General features: G+C 41.6%; 1 protein-coding gene across 2 annotated transcripts in view; it reads right to left on the bottom strand.

Annotated features, from left to right (window-relative positions):
* Nucleotides 1-948: 948 nt before the first annotated feature.
* Nucleotides 949-22,806, bottom strand: part of timeless (timeless circadian clock) — a 46,215-nt gene continuing 24,357 nt past the window's right edge. For both annotated transcript variants that reach the window (XM_084062658.1, XM_084062659.1), the window contains exons 15-30: nt 22,196-22,347; nt 19,596-19,693; nt 18,505-18,628; nt 16,752-16,953; nt 15,619-15,758; nt 14,720-14,805; nt 12,796-12,919; nt 11,253-11,335; nt 9,940-10,106; nt 8,423-8,690; nt 7,045-7,113; nt 6,227-6,345; nt 5,312-5,573; nt 3,170-3,221; nt 2,626-2,690; nt 949-1,738 (exon numbers count right to left, since the gene is read on the bottom strand). In XM_084062658.1, coding sequence (XP_083918784.1) covers nt 1,596-1,738; nt 2,626-2,690; nt 3,170-3,221; nt 5,312-5,573; nt 6,227-6,345; nt 7,045-7,113; nt 8,423-8,690; nt 9,940-10,106; nt 11,253-11,335; nt 12,796-12,919; nt 14,720-14,805; nt 15,619-15,758; nt 16,752-16,953; nt 18,505-18,628; nt 19,596-19,693; nt 22,196-22,347 — 2,154 coding nt within the window. In that variant the 3' untranslated portion in view covers nt 949-1,595. The remainder of the gene's footprint in view (nt 1,739-2,625; nt 2,691-3,169; nt 3,222-5,311; nt 5,574-6,226; nt 6,346-7,044; nt 7,114-8,422; nt 8,691-9,939; nt 10,107-11,252; nt 11,336-12,795; nt 12,920-14,719; nt 14,806-15,618; nt 15,759-16,751; nt 16,954-18,504; nt 18,629-19,595; nt 19,694-22,195; nt 22,348-22,806) is intronic.

Raw genomic sequence — 22,806 nt, 5'->3', positions numbered from 1 at the left:
ATTGGGTCAAAATGGATCGTATAAATCATTGGTTCTCAAAGTGGGGTCTGGGGACCCCCAGGGGTCCTTGAGGGAGTTCTAGGGGGTCCCCAGCTAAATGATAGATTAGGAACCAAATGGACCCTTGTGGGTCTGTAACTCTGAGAGTGTACAAATGGAACCAAATGGACCCGAACGGGTCCATTTGGTTCCATTTGTACACTCTCAGAGTTAAATTAACATTGATTTTTACTATATGAATTGGGGTCCCAGAGATAGAAATGCCATTAAATGGGGGTCCGTAGCCTAATGCATGTCAAACTGGGGGTCCTTGAAATTAATAATGGTTGAGAGTCACTGCTAAAGCCATGCAAATCTTCTCTTATGGGGGTCCCTGGCATATCTTTTCAAATTGGGGTCCGTGGGATAATAAGTGTCAATTTGGGGGTCCTTGACATGAAAAAGTTTGAGAACCACTGGTATAAATCAGGGGCCTTCAATGTTTTTCAGGCCAAGGACCCCTTAGCTATCTATCACACAAAGATTTTGCTGTAGTAACTCTGAGAGGGGGGGTCCCAGAACCACCTGTTGAATAACTGTAGCTTCCTTCAAAAAGCATCGTTAGAAATGCATAATTCAACAGCAGCCGTTCATTCAAGGCTGACCGACACACAAGTCACAGATGTAATTGGTCAGTGTGCCCTCTAGTGGTTAAAATCTGGTACTGGGCCTGGTACGGATTATTACTAAACATAATTATTACTATTATTAGTAGTATATCAAGATAGGTTGATTAATGGTGAAACATCACTTACTATACAGTCTTATACTATGTTTGTTTATTTTACTTGGTTGTATGTATTGTTTCCGTTACTTTGTTCTTGACATTTGTGTTTGGTATGTCTCATAAAAAAAGAAATATATTGAAAGAAATTGTACACTACAGACTTAGAAAACCAACGGTTTCACAACACTGTCTTTTTTATTTATCATTAAGCAATATACATAAGTTTAACTCTTAAAACAAAGACTTTTTTTTTTTTTGCGCAAACCCAATTTCTGCAGAGTGTAGGAAAAAAAGTGTAGAAAATGCCTATTATTACCATTGAAGTGTAAAATCACCTTTTAGTACACATGGTTTATAACTTAACGCCCCACACTGAACTGGTACTGAACATGTAAAGAGAACAATCACACCTATACTGTAAGTAAAAAAAAACATTTCTAATCAACCGTTTCCAGTGATTAAACAACATCGTCTCTGTCGGGTGGAAACCTCATACGTCCAAAAATGTAACTTTTCTGGACTCACAAATAGCAAAAGTAGCAGATCTACAAGCTCGAAACACGGCACGGCTCGTTTTGAGCCTGTAGTGTGATCAAGTAGGGCGTTAATTTACGAACACAAAGCCAAAAGTTAAAATATGGAGATAAGACACTTCTGCCCGACAGCGACGAAATAGAACTTCCGTACAAACAGGATCTTAGAACAATTTTCTCTAACAGAGGCAACGTGGAAATCACAGTTTCCAACATCTCTTTGGCGGTACATGGATCTACAGCCCTTCCCCCGAGAAGCCTCACATCTCATTCATGTGTGTTTGGCCTCGTTAGTACTAATCGTCGTCGTCGTCATCGATGAGCGCCATCTTCCGCCGACGCTTGGGCGGAGCGGAGAGCGTCTCGGCGTCAGAGTCGTCTCGGTCAGAATCGCCGCCGTCTTTGCTCAAGTCCATCACCAGGGCGGGCGAGTCGTCCTCTGTAAGGACAGTTTACTTTGTCAGTAAAAGCGGTGTTGATTTCGTCGACTAAAACTGTTGACGATTTTTGTCGACTACCTTTTTTCACTGACGAAAACTAAGTTTAGATACAGATGTGCCATTTCAAAACTTCACATGTCCTGCCATCGCCAAGACAGTACATTTTCAGGGGATTCCCAGGGCAATAAGAGGGACAAAGAAGGGCATTTAAAATGCTGAATTATTTTGATGATCACTGCTTTTATGATGCTGATTAATTTGAGCAACTGGTCAAATCACCTTTCGCCTCATAATGAGTCTGACACCTTGTTCAACACACATTCTTTTGTTCTCATGTATATGGATGTCTGTTGAAGGGAAAAACGGGGGTGTGTAGTGACAACTTCTTTTCAGGGGAAAAACAGTGCATTTTAAGTGCAGAAAAGGGAGGAAAAAAATGAATTATCAGGGCACTATCAGGGAAAGAACAGTAACGTGTGAAGTTTTGAAGTGGCACATCTGTATATTGACAATCTCTTGACAAACAAAAACTAGATTAAAACGTTAGGGAGGGACTAGTGGAGTAGAACTAAGAGAAGTCACTTTATGCTTGGCTGCGCGTGGGTGTCGCTCTCCAAAAATAGATGATCTACAAGCTCACAGCGCATCACAGACGAGCTTGAAGATCGGCTATGTTCGGTATCCGGTCTACAAATCAGGCATATATTTGTGACGCCATCAAAGCCTGCCAAAATACATTTTAGTCGACTAAATCAACCGTAGATTTAGTCGACTAACATCTTTTTTCACAATGTTTAACTTTTTTCTCCTTCCTTTTTTTGGCTCAGTAATGTATATAAGATTATTGTGCAGCCGAGTCTAATTTCTACCTGACAGCATTACATACCATGGTCATCATCTTCATCGTCCAGCACTCTGCTTCTTTTATTTGAGACCTTCTTCTCTGGAGATCTGCAATAAAAAAATGCATAAATAATTTACTGTTAAAAATACTGGTAAAGTAGGAATATAAAAGATGAGCTTTAGTAATTAACCCATTAAGACCTGAGGCCGATTCTAAATGTCTTCTAAATCCTAACAGTATTGTGATAAACTTAAATGTTGCTATGTCAGTGGTTCTCCAACATTTTCATGTCAAGGACCTCCCAAAATGACATGCATTTGGCCACGGACCCCCATCTCAAAATATTTTGTTCCAGGGACCCCCCCAGAAGCAAAGATTTTTGTTACGAAATGTTAGCTTTAAAAATATACGTATATATATTTAAAGTTTGCACACATTTAAAAAAAAAAAAGATCTACAAGCTCATAGCGTGGCACTCGGTGCCGCGGTAAGAGCTTGTATATCTGCTATTTTTGAATAGTCAATTGTGTTCCTTGTTTTAATGGGTTAAAGTCATTGATAAAGATAATTGTCCATGATGACTCACCCAGTTACAGTGTTTACTTCTGGTTCCTCAACAGGACTGACATCTGCGGCGTCTGTGTAAAAATAAAATGTTACCATAACATCTCGGGCTGTCGTGATCATGACATTTTATTTGACCATTAACTGTCAAGTAAACAGTCACATACCACGTAGTACAGTATGCATGTACTGTACACAGTAAAAATCCTTTGTGTTGTGTAACTTTTAAAGTGTACAAATGGAACCAAAGCAACTTCTAAACTAGAGAGAGAGAGAGAGAGCAACTCATAGGAATAAATGCATAACAGCGCGTCTTTCTCTCTCTCTCTTTCTCCATCTTTCTCGGAAGGAGGTCCTGGTAGGACCAATCCCGAGTAAAGAGTGTCCTAGCCCAGAGATTTACTGCTGTGTTATGGACTTACTATTGCTATTTTTGAAAATGTTTTTGCCTAAAATTACATGCTATCCTATTTTTTTTAAATAATTTTTATCCCTCGATTTTGTAACCCTTTTTTCACCCGGTGCCAATTTGCTAGGAGATCCTGGGCACTACACTCCCCCCACCAGCCTAGGGAGGCCAGGGCCGAGCTCATGCCTCCTTCAATGCATGAGAGCCAACTGACCTTCTTATCACCTGACAGGGGGGGGAGTTTCCCTGGTTGGACGTAGCGTGTGGAAGGAACACGTTATTCCAACCAGTTCCTTTCCCCTCCATCAGGCGCCCCGGCTGACCAGGAGGAGGCAGTATAGTGACCAGGATTACTGCATGTTTTTGTGAGGGTATTAACTACCCTAGGAGACACGGAGAGAACATGCAAACTCCACACAGAGTAGACCCTTTCGCCAACCCCACCTGCCATGCTATCCTATTTTTATATTACAGAAGAGAGCCAAAGGAATAATAGATAGATCTGAATATTATGAATCGATCGACTAATAAACTCTTTATTAAATATAATACTATAAAATGGTATGATATAGTAGCTCAAAAACAGTTTTATTAACCTACAAAACAGAAACAGAAATTGCTTCCAAGCTGCATTCAGAAATTGTTCAGAATAAAAGAAAGCCGGTATGAGCTGAGGGGAACACACAATGTTCCAAACTACTAGAGCTAGAACAAACATTAAAAGGAGATGTACATCGTTATGGCAACGACTTAAAAAAGTGCAGCTCAATCTATAAATTCAAGACATTTTCTAAAGATAATATAGTAGATACATACACAATATTATTACTAGTATGTGAAACATTAACATTTTTGTCTTTGTTTTTTGTATCAATGTATTGCCATCCTTTTTGTTTTATGTATATAAGTAAAAAGGGTAAGCATTATAAGCTACGGCTTCAGCCTGTCCATGTGTTGTTTTTGTGCTGTTTGTTGTGACTTGCGATTAGTCAATCAGTTTTTACGGCATGTGAAAAGACGCACAAATCGAACTGGGATCGATTGAAGAAAAAAAAACGCATCGCATCGCCACACGGTAAATTGGGAGCCGGTGTGCATGAGGTCATTGAGAACCATGTGTTCATTTAAAAAATGATATTGTCCGTTTTTTCCGTGCGAAAAATCGCACCCTGTCGGCAAAGGCCTTAACTCTGCACATGGCTCGAGACAGAAATAAAACCCTTCATTCATTCAGGCTCAAAATAGGGATGCCAGGGGACAAAACAGGGCTCAATCGGTTAGCCCAGTGGTTTTCAACCCTTTTCATATCAAGGTCCATTATTTATTCGGCATTCGAGCCACAGAACCACCATTTGATGAGATTTAGCCTCTCAAAACGTAGAACGTATTTTGTTATCGTTGGATAAGATTTTGTCCACAATTCCATGTTGTATTGCTGTTGGTAGCATAGGAGAGATAACAGGCAAACGTTGATCACAATAAAAAATATTTAATTTTAGGTAATGCAGATTTTAAACAATAATTTAACTCTTGAGAGAGTAAAATGGAACCAAACTGGTTTCATTTTACGCTCTCAAGAGTTTAAGATCTAATAAGGGTCCATTTGGTTACCAACTCTCCATCATTTAGCTGGGGACCACCTGGAACCCCCTCAAGGACCACTTGGTAGTGGTTGAGAACCACTGGGTTAGCCAGTCACACTGTAACAAGGACATGAACGCACAGACGTGGGCGGGCGCTCACTGACTGCTTCACCTGAGTGGTGCTTCCTCTTGCGTGCCAGAAGCAGAGCCCTGAGGGCCTGGGTCCTCTGCTCATGCTTGTCCACCTCCTCTCCATGGAGCTCTGCTGGGACGGAGGGGGTCCCAGTCCCACCAGGGACCCCCTCCTCCTCGTCCTCCGGACCATCCCCCGTCTGGGGGACCCCCACCTCCTCCTCTGCTGGGGGGCTGAGGGCTGCAGCCGCCCCCCTGAGCTGGGGCGGACTCATCTTGGCTGAGATCCTCCAGAAAGATTCCTTTTATAAAGGAAAAGGATTGAACGTCATTGACTGATTGAATACTTTATCATCAGTTTGCAAAAGGTACAGTTATACAATAATGTTAAAAGGATAACACAAAAACCCTGAGAGTTTGTTTCCATTGTGGTCCTGTGTATTCAATTCATCAAGACATAATACATACTAGAGATCATACTAGGGGCAGTAAAAGTATATTTACAGAAAAAACATTGGGCTTGTACATCTGCTATTTTTGATTTCTTTTAATTCTTAAACTGCCAGGGTTTTTCAAAAATAGTACTCAAAAACTGCCAGCAGTTTACATGGTAAAACATAGGAAAATGTATTTATTTCTTAGTTTATTTTTTAACATTGAAGTGAATGGAGCAGAAACTTTTTGGAAAATGTTATCTCCTGGTTCTTTGTGAAGAATGGAAACCCCCCCAAAATAAAGAATCATTTTAGATTTTTTTAAATTTTGTTTTTGATTTAAAAAAAATAATCTTTATAAACGTTTTTGGCAGGCAGAGAGGCAGAGAAATCTTCTCTTCTGGGGGGTCCCTCCCTGGCAAAAAACCTTTTCAGATGGGGGGGGTTCCGTGGCCAAATACATATCAGTTTGGGGGGTCCTTGACTTGAAAAAGTTTGAGAAACTACTGCCTTAAAATGACCTGTTCGTTTGCTGGAGGTCGAATCCCCAGTTTCTTCAGAAGCTTCTGGAAGGCTTTGTTCTCCATGGCGTCTTCGTTGTCCTCCGTGAAGGGGACCAGAGGAACGGGCTGAGAAATACCTGGTGAAAGCAATTCAATAAACTTCTGCCGTCACAAGGTATTATGAATATATTTAAGACATTTAAAAACACTAAAACATTATCATTTTGCAGAATGTCTTTTCCCAAAAATGTAAACCACTTGGCGCCTTACATCATGACTGTAGCTTAACCACATGAACCCTAGTGTAGGCCCGTCACAATTATTACATAATCGTTTAATCGCAATTATTTTATATAGTCGCAATTATTTTTGCATAATCGTCATAATCAATTCCATGTTAAAAAGTCATATATTTTCAAAAAACGCGTCTCAAATGCGACGCGTTTTGAGCTTATAGATCGGTTATTTCCACTATTAATGTTTATTTTTAAGTATAAAGTAATTAAATATGTGTTATTTGTCATATCTGCCCTGTGCAACTTTTGTTTACCAAAGCTAAAAGCCAAACAGAAATGTAATTTTTATTCATAATGTTCCATTAATTTTCAACGACAGAAACACAATTAAATCGTTAATCGCAATTATTTGAGTGATAATTCATCGTCAACTTAAATTTGTAATCGTGTATCCTTACCCTAGTGTCCCTATTCTGGGGTGAAAATAGCCTTTGCTAAGTGGTGAGCCACTCAATGAAGTATACGGGTCCGCTACACGGTTTCAGTGGTTGAGCTTAATTCATAAGTTTTTTTTTTTGTTCAACAGCATTTTGCACTCACCATCTTCTTCACGGTCCTCTGCAGTCCGGTTCAGGCAGTTCTGGAGCCACAGCAACGGTCCTCTCATATCTGTTGTGGAGAAAACACAGTATTACACCAGGACCCTCACCAGGAACAGTTGAATAGTACTATATAGTGTCGCTCTCAGGCAAAAACATCTTATCTCCATATTATAACTTTTTGTCTTTTCAACGCCCCAGGGTTATAATAATTTGGGATTTTTCATTTTAGTTTAAGTTTGTTTCGATTTTTTTTTTCTAATTCAAACAAGCGGATTTGCTTGTTTTTATTTTTGAAAATGCTAATAGTTTGTTAGTTTTGTAAACACTAGTGATGCGCGGGTCGGGTTTTTTCATGACCCGCCCCGCGACGGAACCCAACCCGCCTCAACCCGCCCCGCGAACCCATATATAAATCTATGGATTAACCCGCCCCGCGACCCACGACTTTTTTTTTTATTCTGTAAAATCATGGTTAGAAAATAATCCCCAAGTGTATTCAAACTGTTTTATTGTTATTATTCTTATTCTTATTAGGAATAAAGACAAAACAAGAGCATGTGATTTTATTTATTTTTTTGCGTGTGAGAGCGGCTGACCCGCTCACCCGCAGCCCGCATAAAATTCTCCGAAATTCTGACTTGACCCACCCGCGCCGCGGGTTGACCCGCGGGTCCCGCGGGTTACGGGTCAACCCGCGCATCACTAGTAAACACACAATTAGTGCTGCACGATTCTTGCTCAAATGTGAATCACGATTTTCCTCCATAAGAATTGAGATCACGATTCTCACACGATTCTCTTAAATAAATATACAAATATTAAGCAAAAAAAAAAAAAAAACATTTTTTTTTGTTTTAATATTGAAAAAAAATCGCCATAATTTAAAATCGAGATTGCATAGGTGTCTGAATCGAGATCACGATCTTTTTTCGATTAATTGTGCAGCACTACACACAATACAATTTCAGTTAGTTATCGTATTTATTTTATTCTAGTTTTTATTTAGTTCAGTTAACACATTTTTTTTTTTCAATTTTAGTTTTCGTTATTTCGTTAGTTTTAGTTAAATATAATAACCTTGCGCCCTTCTTGATCATACCACAGCGTCACACAAAAGCATCAAAAGCTTGTAGATCTGCTACTTTTGAATTTGAATCCTGAAAAGTAACAGTTTTGGACGTATGAGGTCTCCACCAACAGAGATGATATATAGAACAATTTTATATATCACCCCAAGCAGCCGTTTATCTGCATTATAATCTTTAAAAAATAAAATAGTCATATTGTGATATATATCTGTGATAGGCCACTATCGGCCAATTATAATCAGTCAGGCTCTATGAGCATAAAGCTCATGTGACCTTTGACCTCCTCACCTTGGGCTTGGAGATCTCGCACCATGGCCACTACATCCGTGCTGCTCTTCACCACTGAGGAGGAGGAGGAGGAGGAGTTCAGGCCCCTGCTGCGTCTCCTCCCTGCGTCTCCTCCTGACGTAGTATCTCTGTCCTGGCGGACGTCCTCTCCTCCGTCACTCTCCTCAGACTCTGCGTCGTCGTCGTCGTCCTCCTCCTCCTCCTCCTCCTCTTCGTCGTCCTGGTCCATAGGATCTTGGGTCAGTCCAGAGAGGAACTCCTCTTCAGTCTGAGATACAACACAACAACAGCAATGATCTTTCATAGCAGGTACAAAGCTAGTGTTAATTTTGAATAAAAAAATCCAAATTAATTTCAGTCATATTTTAGTCATCTGAAATCTTTTAGTTTTAGTCCAGTTTTAGTTGACTAGCTGAGACTTACACTGAAGCAAAACTGTGCCTGAACAGACTTATAACCAGCTTGAGACTGTGTATGCCACTCCCCTAATTATCCAAGTCTATTGTGGTGCTTCAGGTGAAACTGCCTTTAATGGGGCTGTCAGCTGAGACTTAACAATAGGCTCTGAAATTACAAACTATTTTTAAGCTAAACCAACTATACAGCTAAACCAACTATAAGCTAAACCAACTATACAACACTGATACTTTTGAGCAAAGTACAGCAACTTAAAGCTACCTGCTATTATAAGAAAACTATACTCAGGCTGTCTAGGTGGATCAGGCAGTTTACAGGGTTCCTCCAGGTAGTTGAATTACAAACTGTTTACGTTGTGAACTAATTGATCATAAAAAAATACTGACTGATAATCGAATTAATTTAAATTGATCTTGTGGAAAACAGCAGATCTACAAGCTCACCACACATTACGATGCAAAGTGATGAGCGTGTCGAGTATTTAAGTATAAAAATGTAGTTTTTGTGGTTAATCACATTCCAGAGCCCACCAATGAGACACACAATGAGTAGGCAGAAGTTGTACCATCTTATAATGAACTATACAGTGACGTGCACAGACATTTTGAGGGGCAGGTGCTCAAGTAAATTATACTTTTTTTTGTTTACTTAGTCTGCTCTTTTTTCCCTCTACACCTATACCTCTTTGCCAAAAATAGCCGATCTACAAGCCCACTACGCTTTGCGCTGCGAGGCATTGTGGGCTTGTAGATCTGCTATTTTTGGTTAAAGTTCTCCTCAGAAAAGGGATGCTAGGTTTCGAGTGGTTATGGTAAAAAGAAAAATAGTATCACATAAAGATTTGGCGGACCCCCTGTAGTAACTCTGAGGACCCCCTAGGGGTCCCGGACCCCCTGTTGAAGACCCTGCTGTAAACTGAGAAAAAAAAAATATTATTTTTTTCAAAAGTGCACTTCTGGTCAAGAGGGCAAAGGGCAGGTGCTCCAGCACCACCTAGAGTCTATCTGTGCACGTCCCTGGAACTACCGGTATATGAAGATACGGTTGAAAATGAAAAAAAAAAAAAAAATGTAATGCAATGTAATGTAATGGGACTTTACCATTCCCTTTCCAGAGCTCTTTCCAGAACTCTTCCCAGAACTCTTGCCCTGTCTCTTCTTGTACAGCTCCTTCCTGTCAGACACCAGGCCCATGCTGAGCAGCTTGTCCACCACGCGGGCACGGGAACGCTTGGCCGTCGTCTTCTTCATGATGTTGCCCAACACATCTACACAAACACACAGTACCAGTGTTGCATTGGTGAATCTATCTCTGGTGGGACGCTATTTTAATGACGTCACGCAAACGTGGCTTAACACCTGCACTACTGGCCACACAATGAACAATTGATATGCATCTAGTCTCGCGTTAACAGACTGTTGCCTCCCACAATATACAAATGTTTCCGGCATACAGGCTGGGACTCGGAAGCTCTGATCACATGTAAGGGGAAAGCGGATGCCCCTCCCCTACCCACTTCCGTTTTAGCATTGTGCAGTGGCGCAAAGGAGTCCGACTGGAATCAACGAATCTCATAAACATCGTTTATGTCTACTAGTGTCTTCTTTCACCGTTTTCTCAGTTTTCTGTGATAATCAATCCTCGCACAAATAACATGAATCTACCGCTCCTATGACTATGCTTCCGCCTCGGTTCTGTTTCCACTGGGACTACAGGTCCGCGGGCACCGCGTCGTGATTGGTCGAATGTCTATCCGGTCTGAACAACTTCCATTGTACAGCTTTCGGGAAGTGGAGTTCCAGACTCTATATAGCATTCAGAGATTGTGGAATAGTTGTCTGGTGACGCGAGACTAATATGCATCTAGGCTCATTCCTATGTTTTTTTGTTTTTGTTTTCTTTATCCCACGGTTTTTGCAACCCCATTTTTTTCACCCAGTGCCAATTGTCTAAGTAATCCTAGGTGCTACACTCTAGGGGTGTCACGATTCACTTACCTCACGATTCGATTCAAAAACGATTCCTGGGGTGCTGATTCGATTAAAATTGCGATTCTGTGATTAATTGATATTCGATTCTGCGATTTATTGCGATTTATAGCGAATCGATTTTAAAATCGTGGCATTAAGAATCGCGATTTATTCATGAATCGATTTTTTTTTGACAAGCCTACTACACTCCCTCTGCTAGCCTAGGGAGAGCCCAGAGCCGAGCTCATGCCTCCTTCAATGCATGAGAGATAACAAGCCTTCTTATCACCTGACAGGGGGGCGGAGTTTCCCCGGTTGGACGCGTGGAAGGAACACGTTATTCCAACCAGTTCCTTTCTCAAAATTCTAAAATCACAGCTGGGGGTTAAAGACATTGAATCCTTTTGAGTTCAAAATGTTATGTCATGTCTTCCAGAACGTACCGTTTGAGTCTCTGAACTCCTCGTAGAGATTCTGTAGCTCTTCTTCCTGATCTTCAGTCCAAAGAACGATCCGAGTGCCTTTCCTTTAGTGGGGAAAAAAACAGAAGAAAAAAATAGTCAGAAGTGTGTTTAGGAAAATGACTGTAACCACTTAAACCCTATATACTAATTGACTGGGGTGTGTCCCCCGCCCCCTATTGTTTCCCTCTACACACAAAATGCCTCTGCCGAAACTAGCAGATCTTCAAGCTTAGAAAGTGTCACAATATAAACCCATTCTGAGCTTGTAGATCGCCGAATGTTTGCCCCAGAATAGGGACGCTAGAATTCAAGTGGTTAAATGATATGTATTAATTATGTATGCGTTTTGTAACATCTTTCCCCATTTTCTTTTGTTGTGGATTTTTTTGGGGAGTTTTCTGCTTTTTTTTTTATATAGTCCACAGTGAAGACTGACAGGAAACAGAGAGAGAGAGAGAGAGTGCACGGTTCCCACACTTTTTTAACAATGAATTTTCTAAACTTTTCCAAAGTAAAGTATTTCACCACATTTCCAAGCCTATTCCAAGACCCACTCGAGCAAAGGTGTCACGTGACAAAAAGAACAGATCTACAAGCTAACAACGCATCATGTTGGAAAGTGTTGTTAGCTTAGCACACGTATTTCACCTAATGTTTTTATGAACAAAATCAATAGCCAAAAGCTATGTAAATTATATCCAAACATTTTCCAAAATATTTGATTAATTCCAAATACCTTTTCCAGGCCTGGAAAACAGTTTTTTTTTTTTTTTTCAAAATATTTCCAGGAATTTCATGCATCAAGGGCTGCCGAGCTTGGGAATCAAACCCGGGCAGAACTCGCTATCAGAGAGCCTATGTGGTACGTGCCTTAACCATTTGGCTATCGTTCGGCACCCCGTCTTTCTCTCATTCCATCTTAACCCATTAAGACCAGGAACTGTGTCATTTTAGATTTTTTTTTAGCTATAACCATTATAATATACTTTGGGGCAATTCAAAAATAGCAGATATACAAGCTCATAGTGCGGTACTCGGTGCCGCGCTACGAGCTTGTAGATCAGCTATTTTTGAAAAATCTTTCTGTTGAATACATATTTTTTTGAAACAACCTTTTTAACTAAAATCTTTCCTTCTGGTGGGGGGGGGGTCCCTGGAACAACATATTTTGATGGGTATCGGCGGCCAAAAACATAATTTTGGGGGTCCAAGAAAAAGTTTGAACACCACTAATATAGCAACAATAGTTTTTTCAGAAAAATGAAGACATTTATTGAGACATTTGTTGAGACATTTGACAGTTACAAAAAAAAATATTTTCAAAGATTAGCCCAATTGTTTTTTCTAAAATAGCAGATCTACAAGCTCATAGCGCGGCACTCGGTGCCGCGCTATGAGCTTGTATATCTGCTATTTTTGAATAGCTTAAAGAAATCTTAAAATGACACAGATGCCTTCCCGGATTGAATGGGTTAAGATAAATGTTGTGATGTCCTCCATCATCATCATCATCATCACTTACTTCTGCTTCTTCAGCTCCTTGGCGCTGCTCACCAGGCCCATGTGCACCATCTGGATCACTACCTGACGACGTGTGCGCTGGCTGTTGCTTAGCAACGGAATCAGAGTCTCCACAATATCTGGAACTGAGGGGGGGAGGGTTAAAATTTACTTAAAGGAGGAGTTCACCCAAAAAATGACTTATTCTCTATCAATTGCACACCCTATGAAGCCTTGAATCCATGGATTATTTTTTGTTTGTGTAGCATTCCTAAGCTAATAATTTGATTCCCGTCTCCTACCGTCTAATGTATCCGGTAGGAGACACAAAGTAGATTATTTGTGTCTCCTACCGGAAATACACACGGTCATCAAATTATTGTCTTAGGAATGCCACACAAACTAAAATAAATCCATGAAATCAAGGCTTCATAGGGTGTGTAATTGATAGAAAATAAGACATTTTTTGGGTGAAATCCTCCTTTAACTAACCTAAAATTAAAGTATGTGCACATTTTTTTAAACTTCTTCAGAAAGTATCAAAACCTTTTGAAAATAGCTGATCTACAAAGCTCACAATGTGTTGCAATGCAACACGTTTTAGATTAAATGTAGAAAAAATAGGGCTTAATTGGTTAATGCGTGTTTTGCGATAATAATCTAAATCTACAAAGTAGAAGTATAAAATGATAAGTACAGTACTTAAGTAAATTGTCTCTGTCGGGTAGAATATGGCGATAAAAGGTTTCTTCCCCGACAGCAACAATCTGTACTTTAGTAACTTTCCATCACTGGAGAGAGTTAAGGTTCAGAGACACAGATTGGAGCCATTTATAGTTTGTAACACATGTTAAAACATCCAATCTGGAAGATTTACGTCCTTACCCGGGACTTGAACCCTGCTCTCTCTCCAGTACGAGGAGGGCGGCCAACATTTATACTGCTGAGCTAAGACGTACCGTAACGCCTCTGCTTGGGCAGGGGAGATATTACACTTTAGGCTTCAGGCGGTACTACTTGCCAACCCAGTCCTATAGAGCACCGAAGTCTGACGTAATTTACACCAGTGGTTCTCAATCTTTTTCATGTCAAGGACCCCCAAATTGAGACTTATTAGCCCGCGGACCCCCATTTGAAAAGATAAGCCAGGGACCCCCATGAGAGAATATTTTGACGGCTCTAGCCATAAAAAATGTTAGTATAAAGGACCCCCAGTTTGACATGCATTAGGCTACGGACCCCCATTTAATGGCATTTCTATCCCTGGGACCCCAATTTATATAGTAAAATCAACTCTGAGAGTGTACAAATGGAACCAAATGGACCCGTTAACTCTGAGAGTGTACAAATGGAACCAAATGGACCCGTTAGGGTCCATTTGGTTCCATTTGTACACTCTCAGAGTTACAGACCCATAAGGGTCCATTTGGTTCCTATCCATCATTTAGCTGGGGACCCCCTGGAACCCCCTCAAGTACCCCTGGGGGTCCCCGGACCCCACTTTGAGAACCAATGATTTACACATCCTACCTGGTTCGCGGTTTTCCACCCCCGTTCTGAATTCCCATAGACGTGTTTAATATCGCGTCAAATAAGAACTGTGTTCCAAAAATAAACAATGACTCTTATGGATATGAAGCATCAACTGACGGTGAGAAAACGATAATGTTACTTCCGCCGAATTAGTTACATTTTCGCCAGAAACTGACTGTATCAAATATGAGTGACTGACTGTCATAAACGATACAGAACCTCCTCCCTGACAATATCGCCGAGACAGTTTGTTTATTTTTGGACCACAATTCTTATATGAGACGATTCTATGATGACCCAATGTTATTCTCCATAGAGACATTACTTTACGAACCTGGGGATGAACGAGTGACGTCAGGACTTCGGTGGTCTATAAGTGTTTAATAAGTGAAAATGAAAGGAGGAACACACACCATCAGAGTCACGGTGCTCTTCATACAGCCGCTGCAACTCCTCTTCCTCCTCTGTGGTCCATGACACCTTTTTCTTTGAGCCCTCTCTGTCACAAGTACAGTATGGACAATATAAGAGTACAGTATGGACACTATAAGAGTACAGTATGGACAATATAAGAGTACAGTATGGACAATATAAGAGTACAGTATGGACACTATAAGAGTACAGTATGGACACTATAAGAATAGTCCCAGACCCCCTGTTGAAGACCCCTGCCGTAAACTGAAAAAAAAAACAAAAACGTTTTTTTTTCCTTTTTTCAAAAGGGCACTTCTGGTCAAGAGGGCAAAGGGCAGGTGCTCTAGCACCACCTAGAGCCTATCTGTGCACGTCCCTGGAGTACAGTATGGACAATATAAGACTAATAAAGTAATGTAGGCATTTAGCAGACTTACGGTAAGCAAGGTAAACACAAGGTAATATAATGCATCAAATGCATAGAGATGGAATAGTAAATACTTTTATGTGTGACGCTGTAGTATGATCAAGTAGGGCGTTAACTCATTCACTGCTAGAATTATTTCTGGCGCGTTTGCCCACTGCCAAGATTTTGAAATTGAAAAAAAAAAGTACCCAGGAGCCGAGATACAGATTTTTTAAGTTAACAAGGAAGTGGATGGGAGTCTAGATCTTCGAAAAATCATATCTCCTTGGTCTTTGGGTGAAAAAAAAAAAAATATATATATATATATATATATATATATATTTTTTTTTTTAAAGTCGTTTTAGTCGTTCTAGGCAGGCATGGCTTAGGGACAGAAGTCGTTTTAGTCGTTCTAGGCAGGGAATGAGTTAATTTATGAAAAAACAACAAGGATAGCATATATAAACAACCCAAAGAGAACAGAACACCCACCCGTCCTGGGTGTATCCTTCAGTCATCTCGCGCACGGCGGCGACGTTCTTCCAGAACAGCAGCTCCATGAACACCTTGTTATTGGTCGTGGCGAGCGCAAAGAAACGCTTCAGCACGAATTTGGCAAAGGTGACCAGCTCCTAGAGGAGAGAGAGAGAGAGAGAGAGAGAGAGAGAGAGAGAGAGAGAGAGAGAGAGAGAGAGAGAGACTTCTGTAAGTTTCTGTGTCTGCATGTTGGGAGGTGTCCTGATCATCAACACATGATAACCCAAACTGGATCTCAACTGAGGAAAGACATTTCGTGTTTTTTAAGCTTGATTTATAATTCGTCATACGATGGGAGTCTAGCGCTGAAAATAGCTAATCTACAAGCTCACAATGCATGAGCTTGAGATGTGCTGTGTGCTTGTAGATCGGCTACTTCTTGGCGACCATGTGTAGGATGTACCTTATAGGTATGCGTCTGCAGCAGGGTCATTGAGGATCTTATTGTACCGTTTATTAGAGGTGTGCATTGGCACTGCCCTCACGATTCAATTAGATTACGAGTCACCAGGTAACGATTCTATTACGATTAACCTTGTAATAATTCGATTCGATTCGACGATGCATCGCGATGCATCCCACTTTTCTATATTACCACACAACATGGTAGCTTTTTCATCAGTCAATACAAGCGGTCAGATATACTGAACAACATATACATCTGGCTGCTGCTCTGTGCAATTAGCAATGTTTTTTTTCACATTTGTGAATTTATTCATAATCGTCCATGTCCGCATCACGATTAATCTATGAATCGATTCTTTTTGACACCACTACCTTATATGCGTCAGCAGCAGGGTAGGCTGCACTAGCCTTCCTTCTTTCGTGTATAGAGGGGCGGGTGTATAGAGGCGCGGAGAGAATGCGCCTGATCCCATTGGTTCACCGATCTGTCCGTCAGCCCCCGCCCGTCAACACAACATTACGAGCGACGCCCACTGCACTCTGGTTGGTTGGGGGAAACGAAACACTTCCTATATCGGGTACACCGACGCGCTGCTCCAGGCTTTTATTGTTTAGCAAAACTAAACAATAAAAGCCTGGAGATCGAGGCTAGCAGCAGGGTCATTGAGAATCTTGTATTGTACCTTATAGGCGTCAGCAGCAGGGTCATTGAGGATCTTGTTGAAGAGGTGGAAGACGGACAGCTGGTAGAGCAGGGCGTCCATCTTCAGGTCCAGGGCCAGACGGTGCAGCATGCGGGCGATGCAGTGGTTGGTGTGAGGAGAGTTCTGGGAGTAGGACTTCAGCAGGAGCAGGTAGGGCTGCACGACGTTGGGCTGGGCGAACCTAGACGGACACAACAGTGTTGATTTTGACAGCAAATTTTGATTCTGTTTTAATCACTGTCTTTGTGAATACAATTCTGTTTAGTTTTAGTCATATGAGAAGTTTTCATTTTTGTCTAGTTTTAGTCGACTAAAAATCATAAGATTGTAGTCGACTAAATCTACAGTGGATTTAGTCGACCAAATTGTATTCTGGCGGTGCCTTGATGGCGTCTTAATGGCTTATTTTACACTTGGTTGCATGCTGAAAATATACGATCTACAAGCTCACAACGCGACGCATTGTGAGCTTGTAGATCTGCTATTTTCAGAGCGCAACACCCGAGCGCAGCCAAACATAAAATTACTCGTCTTTTAGTTCTACTGGATCTCTGCTCCACTAGTCCCTACCGAAAATTTGTCTAGTTTTTATTTGTTGACGAAGGTCAAGCAACCACGCTGCTAGAACTTTGGACGGCAGTGGCTCAGGAGGTAAGAGCGGCTGCTTGGGAATTGGAAAGCTCACGGTTCGATGCCCGGCTAACCCTCGTTGGGTTAGTGACTAAGTGTCCTTGAGCAAGACACTGAACCCCATACTCCTAATGAGCAGGTTGGTGCTTTGCATGGTTTCCTCTGGCTCCTCTGGGAAGAGCTCTCTAGAACAGGTCCGGGGACCACCAGTGGTCCTTGAGGGGGTACCAGGGGGTCCCCAGCAAAATGTGTTAACATAGCGTCACAATCATTTTAACGACTTAACTTTGGCTATTCAAAAACCGAGTGCCGCGCTATGAGCTTGTAGATCTGCTATTTTAGAAAATTCTTGAAAATGTGTGCATATCTTTGAACATATATATATTTTTAAAGCAACATTTTTTAACTCAAATCTTTGCTTCTGGGGGTCCCTGGCACAACATTTTCCGATGGGGGTCCGCGGCCAAATGTATATCAATTTAGGGGTCCTTGGCATGAAACAGGTTGAAAACCACTGGTCTGGAAGAGGGTCTGTCTGACTGTCCGGCGCTAATCAGGGCCGGACTGGGACCAAAATTCAGCCCTGGCATTTTGGTCCGAACCGGCCCACCACCCCCCGGGCGCCCAGCCCAGCCCTGCACATGAACTCTGCAGCCACACTGAGGCCCCTGCTGGAAAGCATCCCAGCCCAAACATTAACGTAACTAATAATTGGGCCGTGCGACCCGGAAATTACCGTAATAATCCTAAAACGGGAGCGAAAATTTATATATATTTTTTGGGCCCAGCGGCCCACCGGGCATTTGCCCGGTACGCCAAATGGCCAGTCCGCCGCTGGCGCTAATCTCACAAAACATAGTTCCAAATTTCTTGGGCATGCCAAAGAAGTAAATCCTCAAATAATTTCCACCTTTTGTATTACAAAATATATATATACTTTATACATATAATATTTCATATATTACATTCATAATATATGAAATATACTAATATGAAAACATATTAGTACTGATTCCTGTATACTTGAAATGAAAAGGTGATTCATAAATTCTACAGCACATTATGTCAATACAAGCCTCAATGATCAAGCAACCTCCCTCACCGTTTGATGAAGTCCAGGAAGTTGAAGTCGGTCTCCGCCACCTGGACCGTCTCCATCTCTTCCTCCACTAGTTCTGCTGCATCTTCATCTTCATCGACCTCCGGCTCAGGGGGAGGAGCCGACCCTGAAACCAAAACAAATATAGGATTTTTAAATATATTTCGGGGCCATTTTAAAGCCTTTGTTATTTGATAGACAATGGAGATGGCAGGAGAGAGAGAGAGAGAGAGAGAGAGAGAGAGAGAGATGGGGAAGGACACATGCAGCAGGGTTCTCAGAGTCCTTGGGGGGTTTCCAGGGGGTCCCCAGCAAAAATAGTTAATGTAGCATCACGATAATTTTAACCCCTTTATTCATTTATGTGTTGGCTATTCAAAAATAGCAGATCTACAAGATCACAGTGTGTCACTTTGTGCTGCTCTGCAAGCTTGTACATCTGCTATTTTTTTTTAACTTTTTTGGAAAATAACAAAACATTTTGGAAACTTTAGAATCATCTAGATTTAGTTTTTTGTTTAACCCATTGAGACCTGAAGCCGATTCTACATGTCTCCTAAATCTGAGTACTCTGAAAAACGCATGTTTCTATATCAGTGGTGCTCAATCTTTTTCATGTCAAGAACCCCCAAAATTATATGTATTTGGCCGCGGACCCCCATCAAAATATTTTGTTCCAGGGACCCCCCAGAAGCAAAGATTTGAGTTAAAAACGGTTCGCTTAAAAAATATATATATTCAAAGATTTGCACACATTTTCACGATTTTTCAAAAATAGCAGATCTACAAGCTCATAGCGCGGCACTCGGTGCCGCGCTATGAGCTTGTATATCTGTTATTTTTGAATAGCCCAAAGTGTAAAATAATGCCTTTTTTAGCAAATCTACAAATGACACAGGTCTTAATGGGTTAACGTAAATCTTCTCTTCTGGGGGTCTCTGGCACAAAACCTTTTCAGATGGGGGTCCGTGGCCAAATATCAATTTGGGGGTCCTTGACATGAAAAAGTTTGAGAACCCCTGGTCAATAGTACTGTACCAAATCATCTCAAAATAATATAAATATGAGAATAGAGGAGAGAGGTTCTGGTTTACGTGGCAGCTCGGCAAACAGGATCTGCTTGAGGAGTTCCAGTTCTTCTTCGGGTTCCACGTCGGCCGAGCCAAACACGTCTCCCTCGGGCCACACCTCCCTGAAGAGGAGGAGGAGGAGGAGAAGAAGAAACCTTCACGTCAACATCCTGGACTCTGAATGCTGGCTTTTTATTCAGCAAATCAAGACAAATGAAGAACAGATTCTTATTTACTTATTTTGCGTCCTGGCAGTTATAGACAGGGGGGCCTTTTTAGGGTTAGGGAAATAGGGGTTTAAAGAAAATCAATCAGGTTGGGTTAAAAGCAAAGAAAACAACCGCTGCAAGCTTGCAGTGGTGGAAAAAGTACTCAAATTCTTTACTTAAGTAAAAGTACCAATACTGCAATATAAAAATACTCTGTTACAAGTAAAAGTCCAGAATAAAAAATGTACTTGAGTAAGAGTACAAAAGTATTGGCATCAAAATGTATTTAAAGTACCAAAAGTAAAAGTACTAAAATGTTTGAAAATAGCAGATCTACAAGCTCACAACGCGTCGCGATGCGACGCGTTGTGAGCTTATAGATCTGCTATTTTCAAATAGCCTAGGTATAAAATAGGGCTGATGTGGTTAATGTATGTTTTATAACATCATAATTTATATCTGAAAAGTAACTAGTAACTAAAGTTTTCAAATAATTGTAGTAACTAACTCTGGTAGTGGAGTAGAAGTAAAAGTATTGGAAATTGGAAATACTCAAGTAAAGTACAAATACCTCAACATTGTACTTAAGTACAGTACTTAAGTAAATGTACTTAGTTACTTTCCACCACTGCAAGCTTGTACATCCGCAAATCTTTGCACCTCTTTTTTTAAATTGTATTCCACAGTTTTGCAGTGATACATCACATGACTAATGAATATATATAGTACATAATTAACATCGCATAAATACATTTACCGGCAGGTTTACCAGCAATCTCGAGGTCAGTGCTTTCTTGTGGGTTTTTTATTTTTTAAAACATTCCCTTGGGTTATCTAGCCTGGCGTAGCAGACTATATCACTGCGTGGATATGAGTCTGGTGCTTCTATGAGGACGTTTTTTTTCCCAAGGGGCGGGATCAAAACAATGGCCCTCGACGCAATTGGTTAGACCTACAACCAACTACCAATTACAGTCTCCCATATTCGAATACTGGGCCCTGATTGGTTACCCACGTAATCTGGAACAGGAAATTGATTCTCTATAGACGGGTTTCCGAGCGACGTCATCACAGAGCAGAATGCGCAATCTGCGCATGCCTGGGGGTGGAAGGCGCGTTCGAAAATACAGCCCTGAGCGGCAGTGAGCGCACTGGCCAATACAAACTAATAGCCGAGTGTGCTCCGGTGCGTAATTTCCAAACGCACCCATAGGCTTCCCCCCGCAGCTGCGCGGTCATATTCCTCTCAATGTTTACTAACAGGAAACCTGTCTATGGAGCGGTGCCAGACCCAAATCGCAGAGTGCAATTTTTTTTTTGCACTCGCAGATTCGTCTGGTCCCAGGCTATCGGTTATCCCCCTGCTCCCAAATACCCCCTTCCTACCTTCCCACCCACCTACCCACCCCTTAAAAGTAAAAGAGAAGAAGAGGGAAAAGGATAAAGAAAACGCTAAGAAAATAAGGAAAAAGAAAAAGAAAAGGAAGAGAAAAAAGAGAAATGGAAGAAAGAGAAAGAGTGGAAACAAACAGCATGTTGACTCGGCCTGGAATGGGGCATGATGCATCTCATGAGTTGTGATACAGAATAAGTCAAAATCCACACCCTCAAATTTCGGGTGGTTTATCTAATCACGTGAGATGGTTTGTAGTGCATCAAAGTGACACTTCTGGGGGGGGGGGTCCCAGGCACAAATCATTTTCAGATGGGGGTCCGCAGCCAAATACATAATACATCATTTTGGGGGTATTGACATTAAAAAAGGTTTGAGGACTACTGTAGGCAGCAGAGACAGAGGAGGTATCTATGGCCAGGGGTCTTCAACAGGGGGTCCTCAGAGTTACTACAGGGGGTCCGCCAAATCTTTGTGTGATATGATTTTTTTTTTAGCATCCCTTTTCTGAGGCTCACAACGCCTCGCGCTGCGAGGCGTTGTGAGCTTGTAGATCTGCTATTTTTTGGCAAAGAGGTATAGGTGTAGAGGGAAAAAGAGAGCAGACCAAGTAAAAAAAAAAGTTTAATCTGAAACACAATTTTATATAATATAGAGGGGGTCCCTGCTTCATCTCTCTCTCAGCTAGGGGGGTCCTTGGCCTGAAAACGTTGAGGACCCCATGTCTATGCAACAGCTAGGCTGCACTAGCCTTCCTGCTTTCGTGTCTAGAGGGGCGGGTTTAAAATCATTGCGGAGACAATGCGCCTGATCCCATTGGTTCACCGATCTGTCCGTCAGCCCCCGCCCCGTCAACACAACATTACGAGCGACGCCCACTGCACTCTGGTTGGTTGGGGAAATGAAACACTTCCTATACCGGGTACACCGATGCGCTGATCCAGGCTTTTATTTTTTAGCCAAATTAAACGATAAAAGCCTGGAGATCGAGGCTATGCACAGCTGACAGCAGACACACTGACCTAGCGGCTCGGAGCAGCCCCAGGGCCTCGGGCCCCAGCCTGGCCAGCAGAGCGTCCTGGAGCCTCACCATGGCCTCCGTCCTCTGCTCCTCTACAGGGGTCTCAGAGGTGGGGTCAAAGGGCACGATGCTCTCCACCAGACCGTCCGACAACTGGAGAGAGAAATGCATTGTGGGTAAACAAATTAATTGTTTAATTGTTAAAGGGACACTTCACCCAAAAAAAACTTTGTTTCGATGGATTAGTCACCCCATGGAGACTTGAATTCATGGTTATTTTTTTTAGTTTTTTGTCTCATTCCTAAGACAATAATTTGATGACCGGCAGCGGTTCCGGTAGGAGACACGACGAGTCTCTGTTGTGTCTCCTACCGGAACCGCTGCCTACCGGTCCGCTGGCCATCACACTATTATCTTAGGAATGCGACAAAAACTAAAAGAATATCCATGAATTCAAGTCTCCATGGGGTGACTAATCCATTGAAACAAAGTTTTTTTTGGGTGAAGTGTCCCTTTAAGGATGTTAAAATAATTTTGGCGCAGTATCAATTTTTTCCTGTTTTTTTCTCCTTTGTCTTTTCTCATTTATATTTTTTAATATGTTCGAAATAA

This window comes from Gymnoscopelus microlampas (genome assembly GCF_963454915.1).
Source record: "Gymnoscopelus microlampas genome assembly, chromosome: 7".
In the NCBI taxonomy this organism is placed as follows: Eukaryota; Metazoa; Chordata; class Actinopteri; order Myctophiformes; family Myctophidae; genus Gymnoscopelus; species Gymnoscopelus microlampas.
This window is presented reverse-complemented; position numbering and strand designations above follow the sequence as displayed.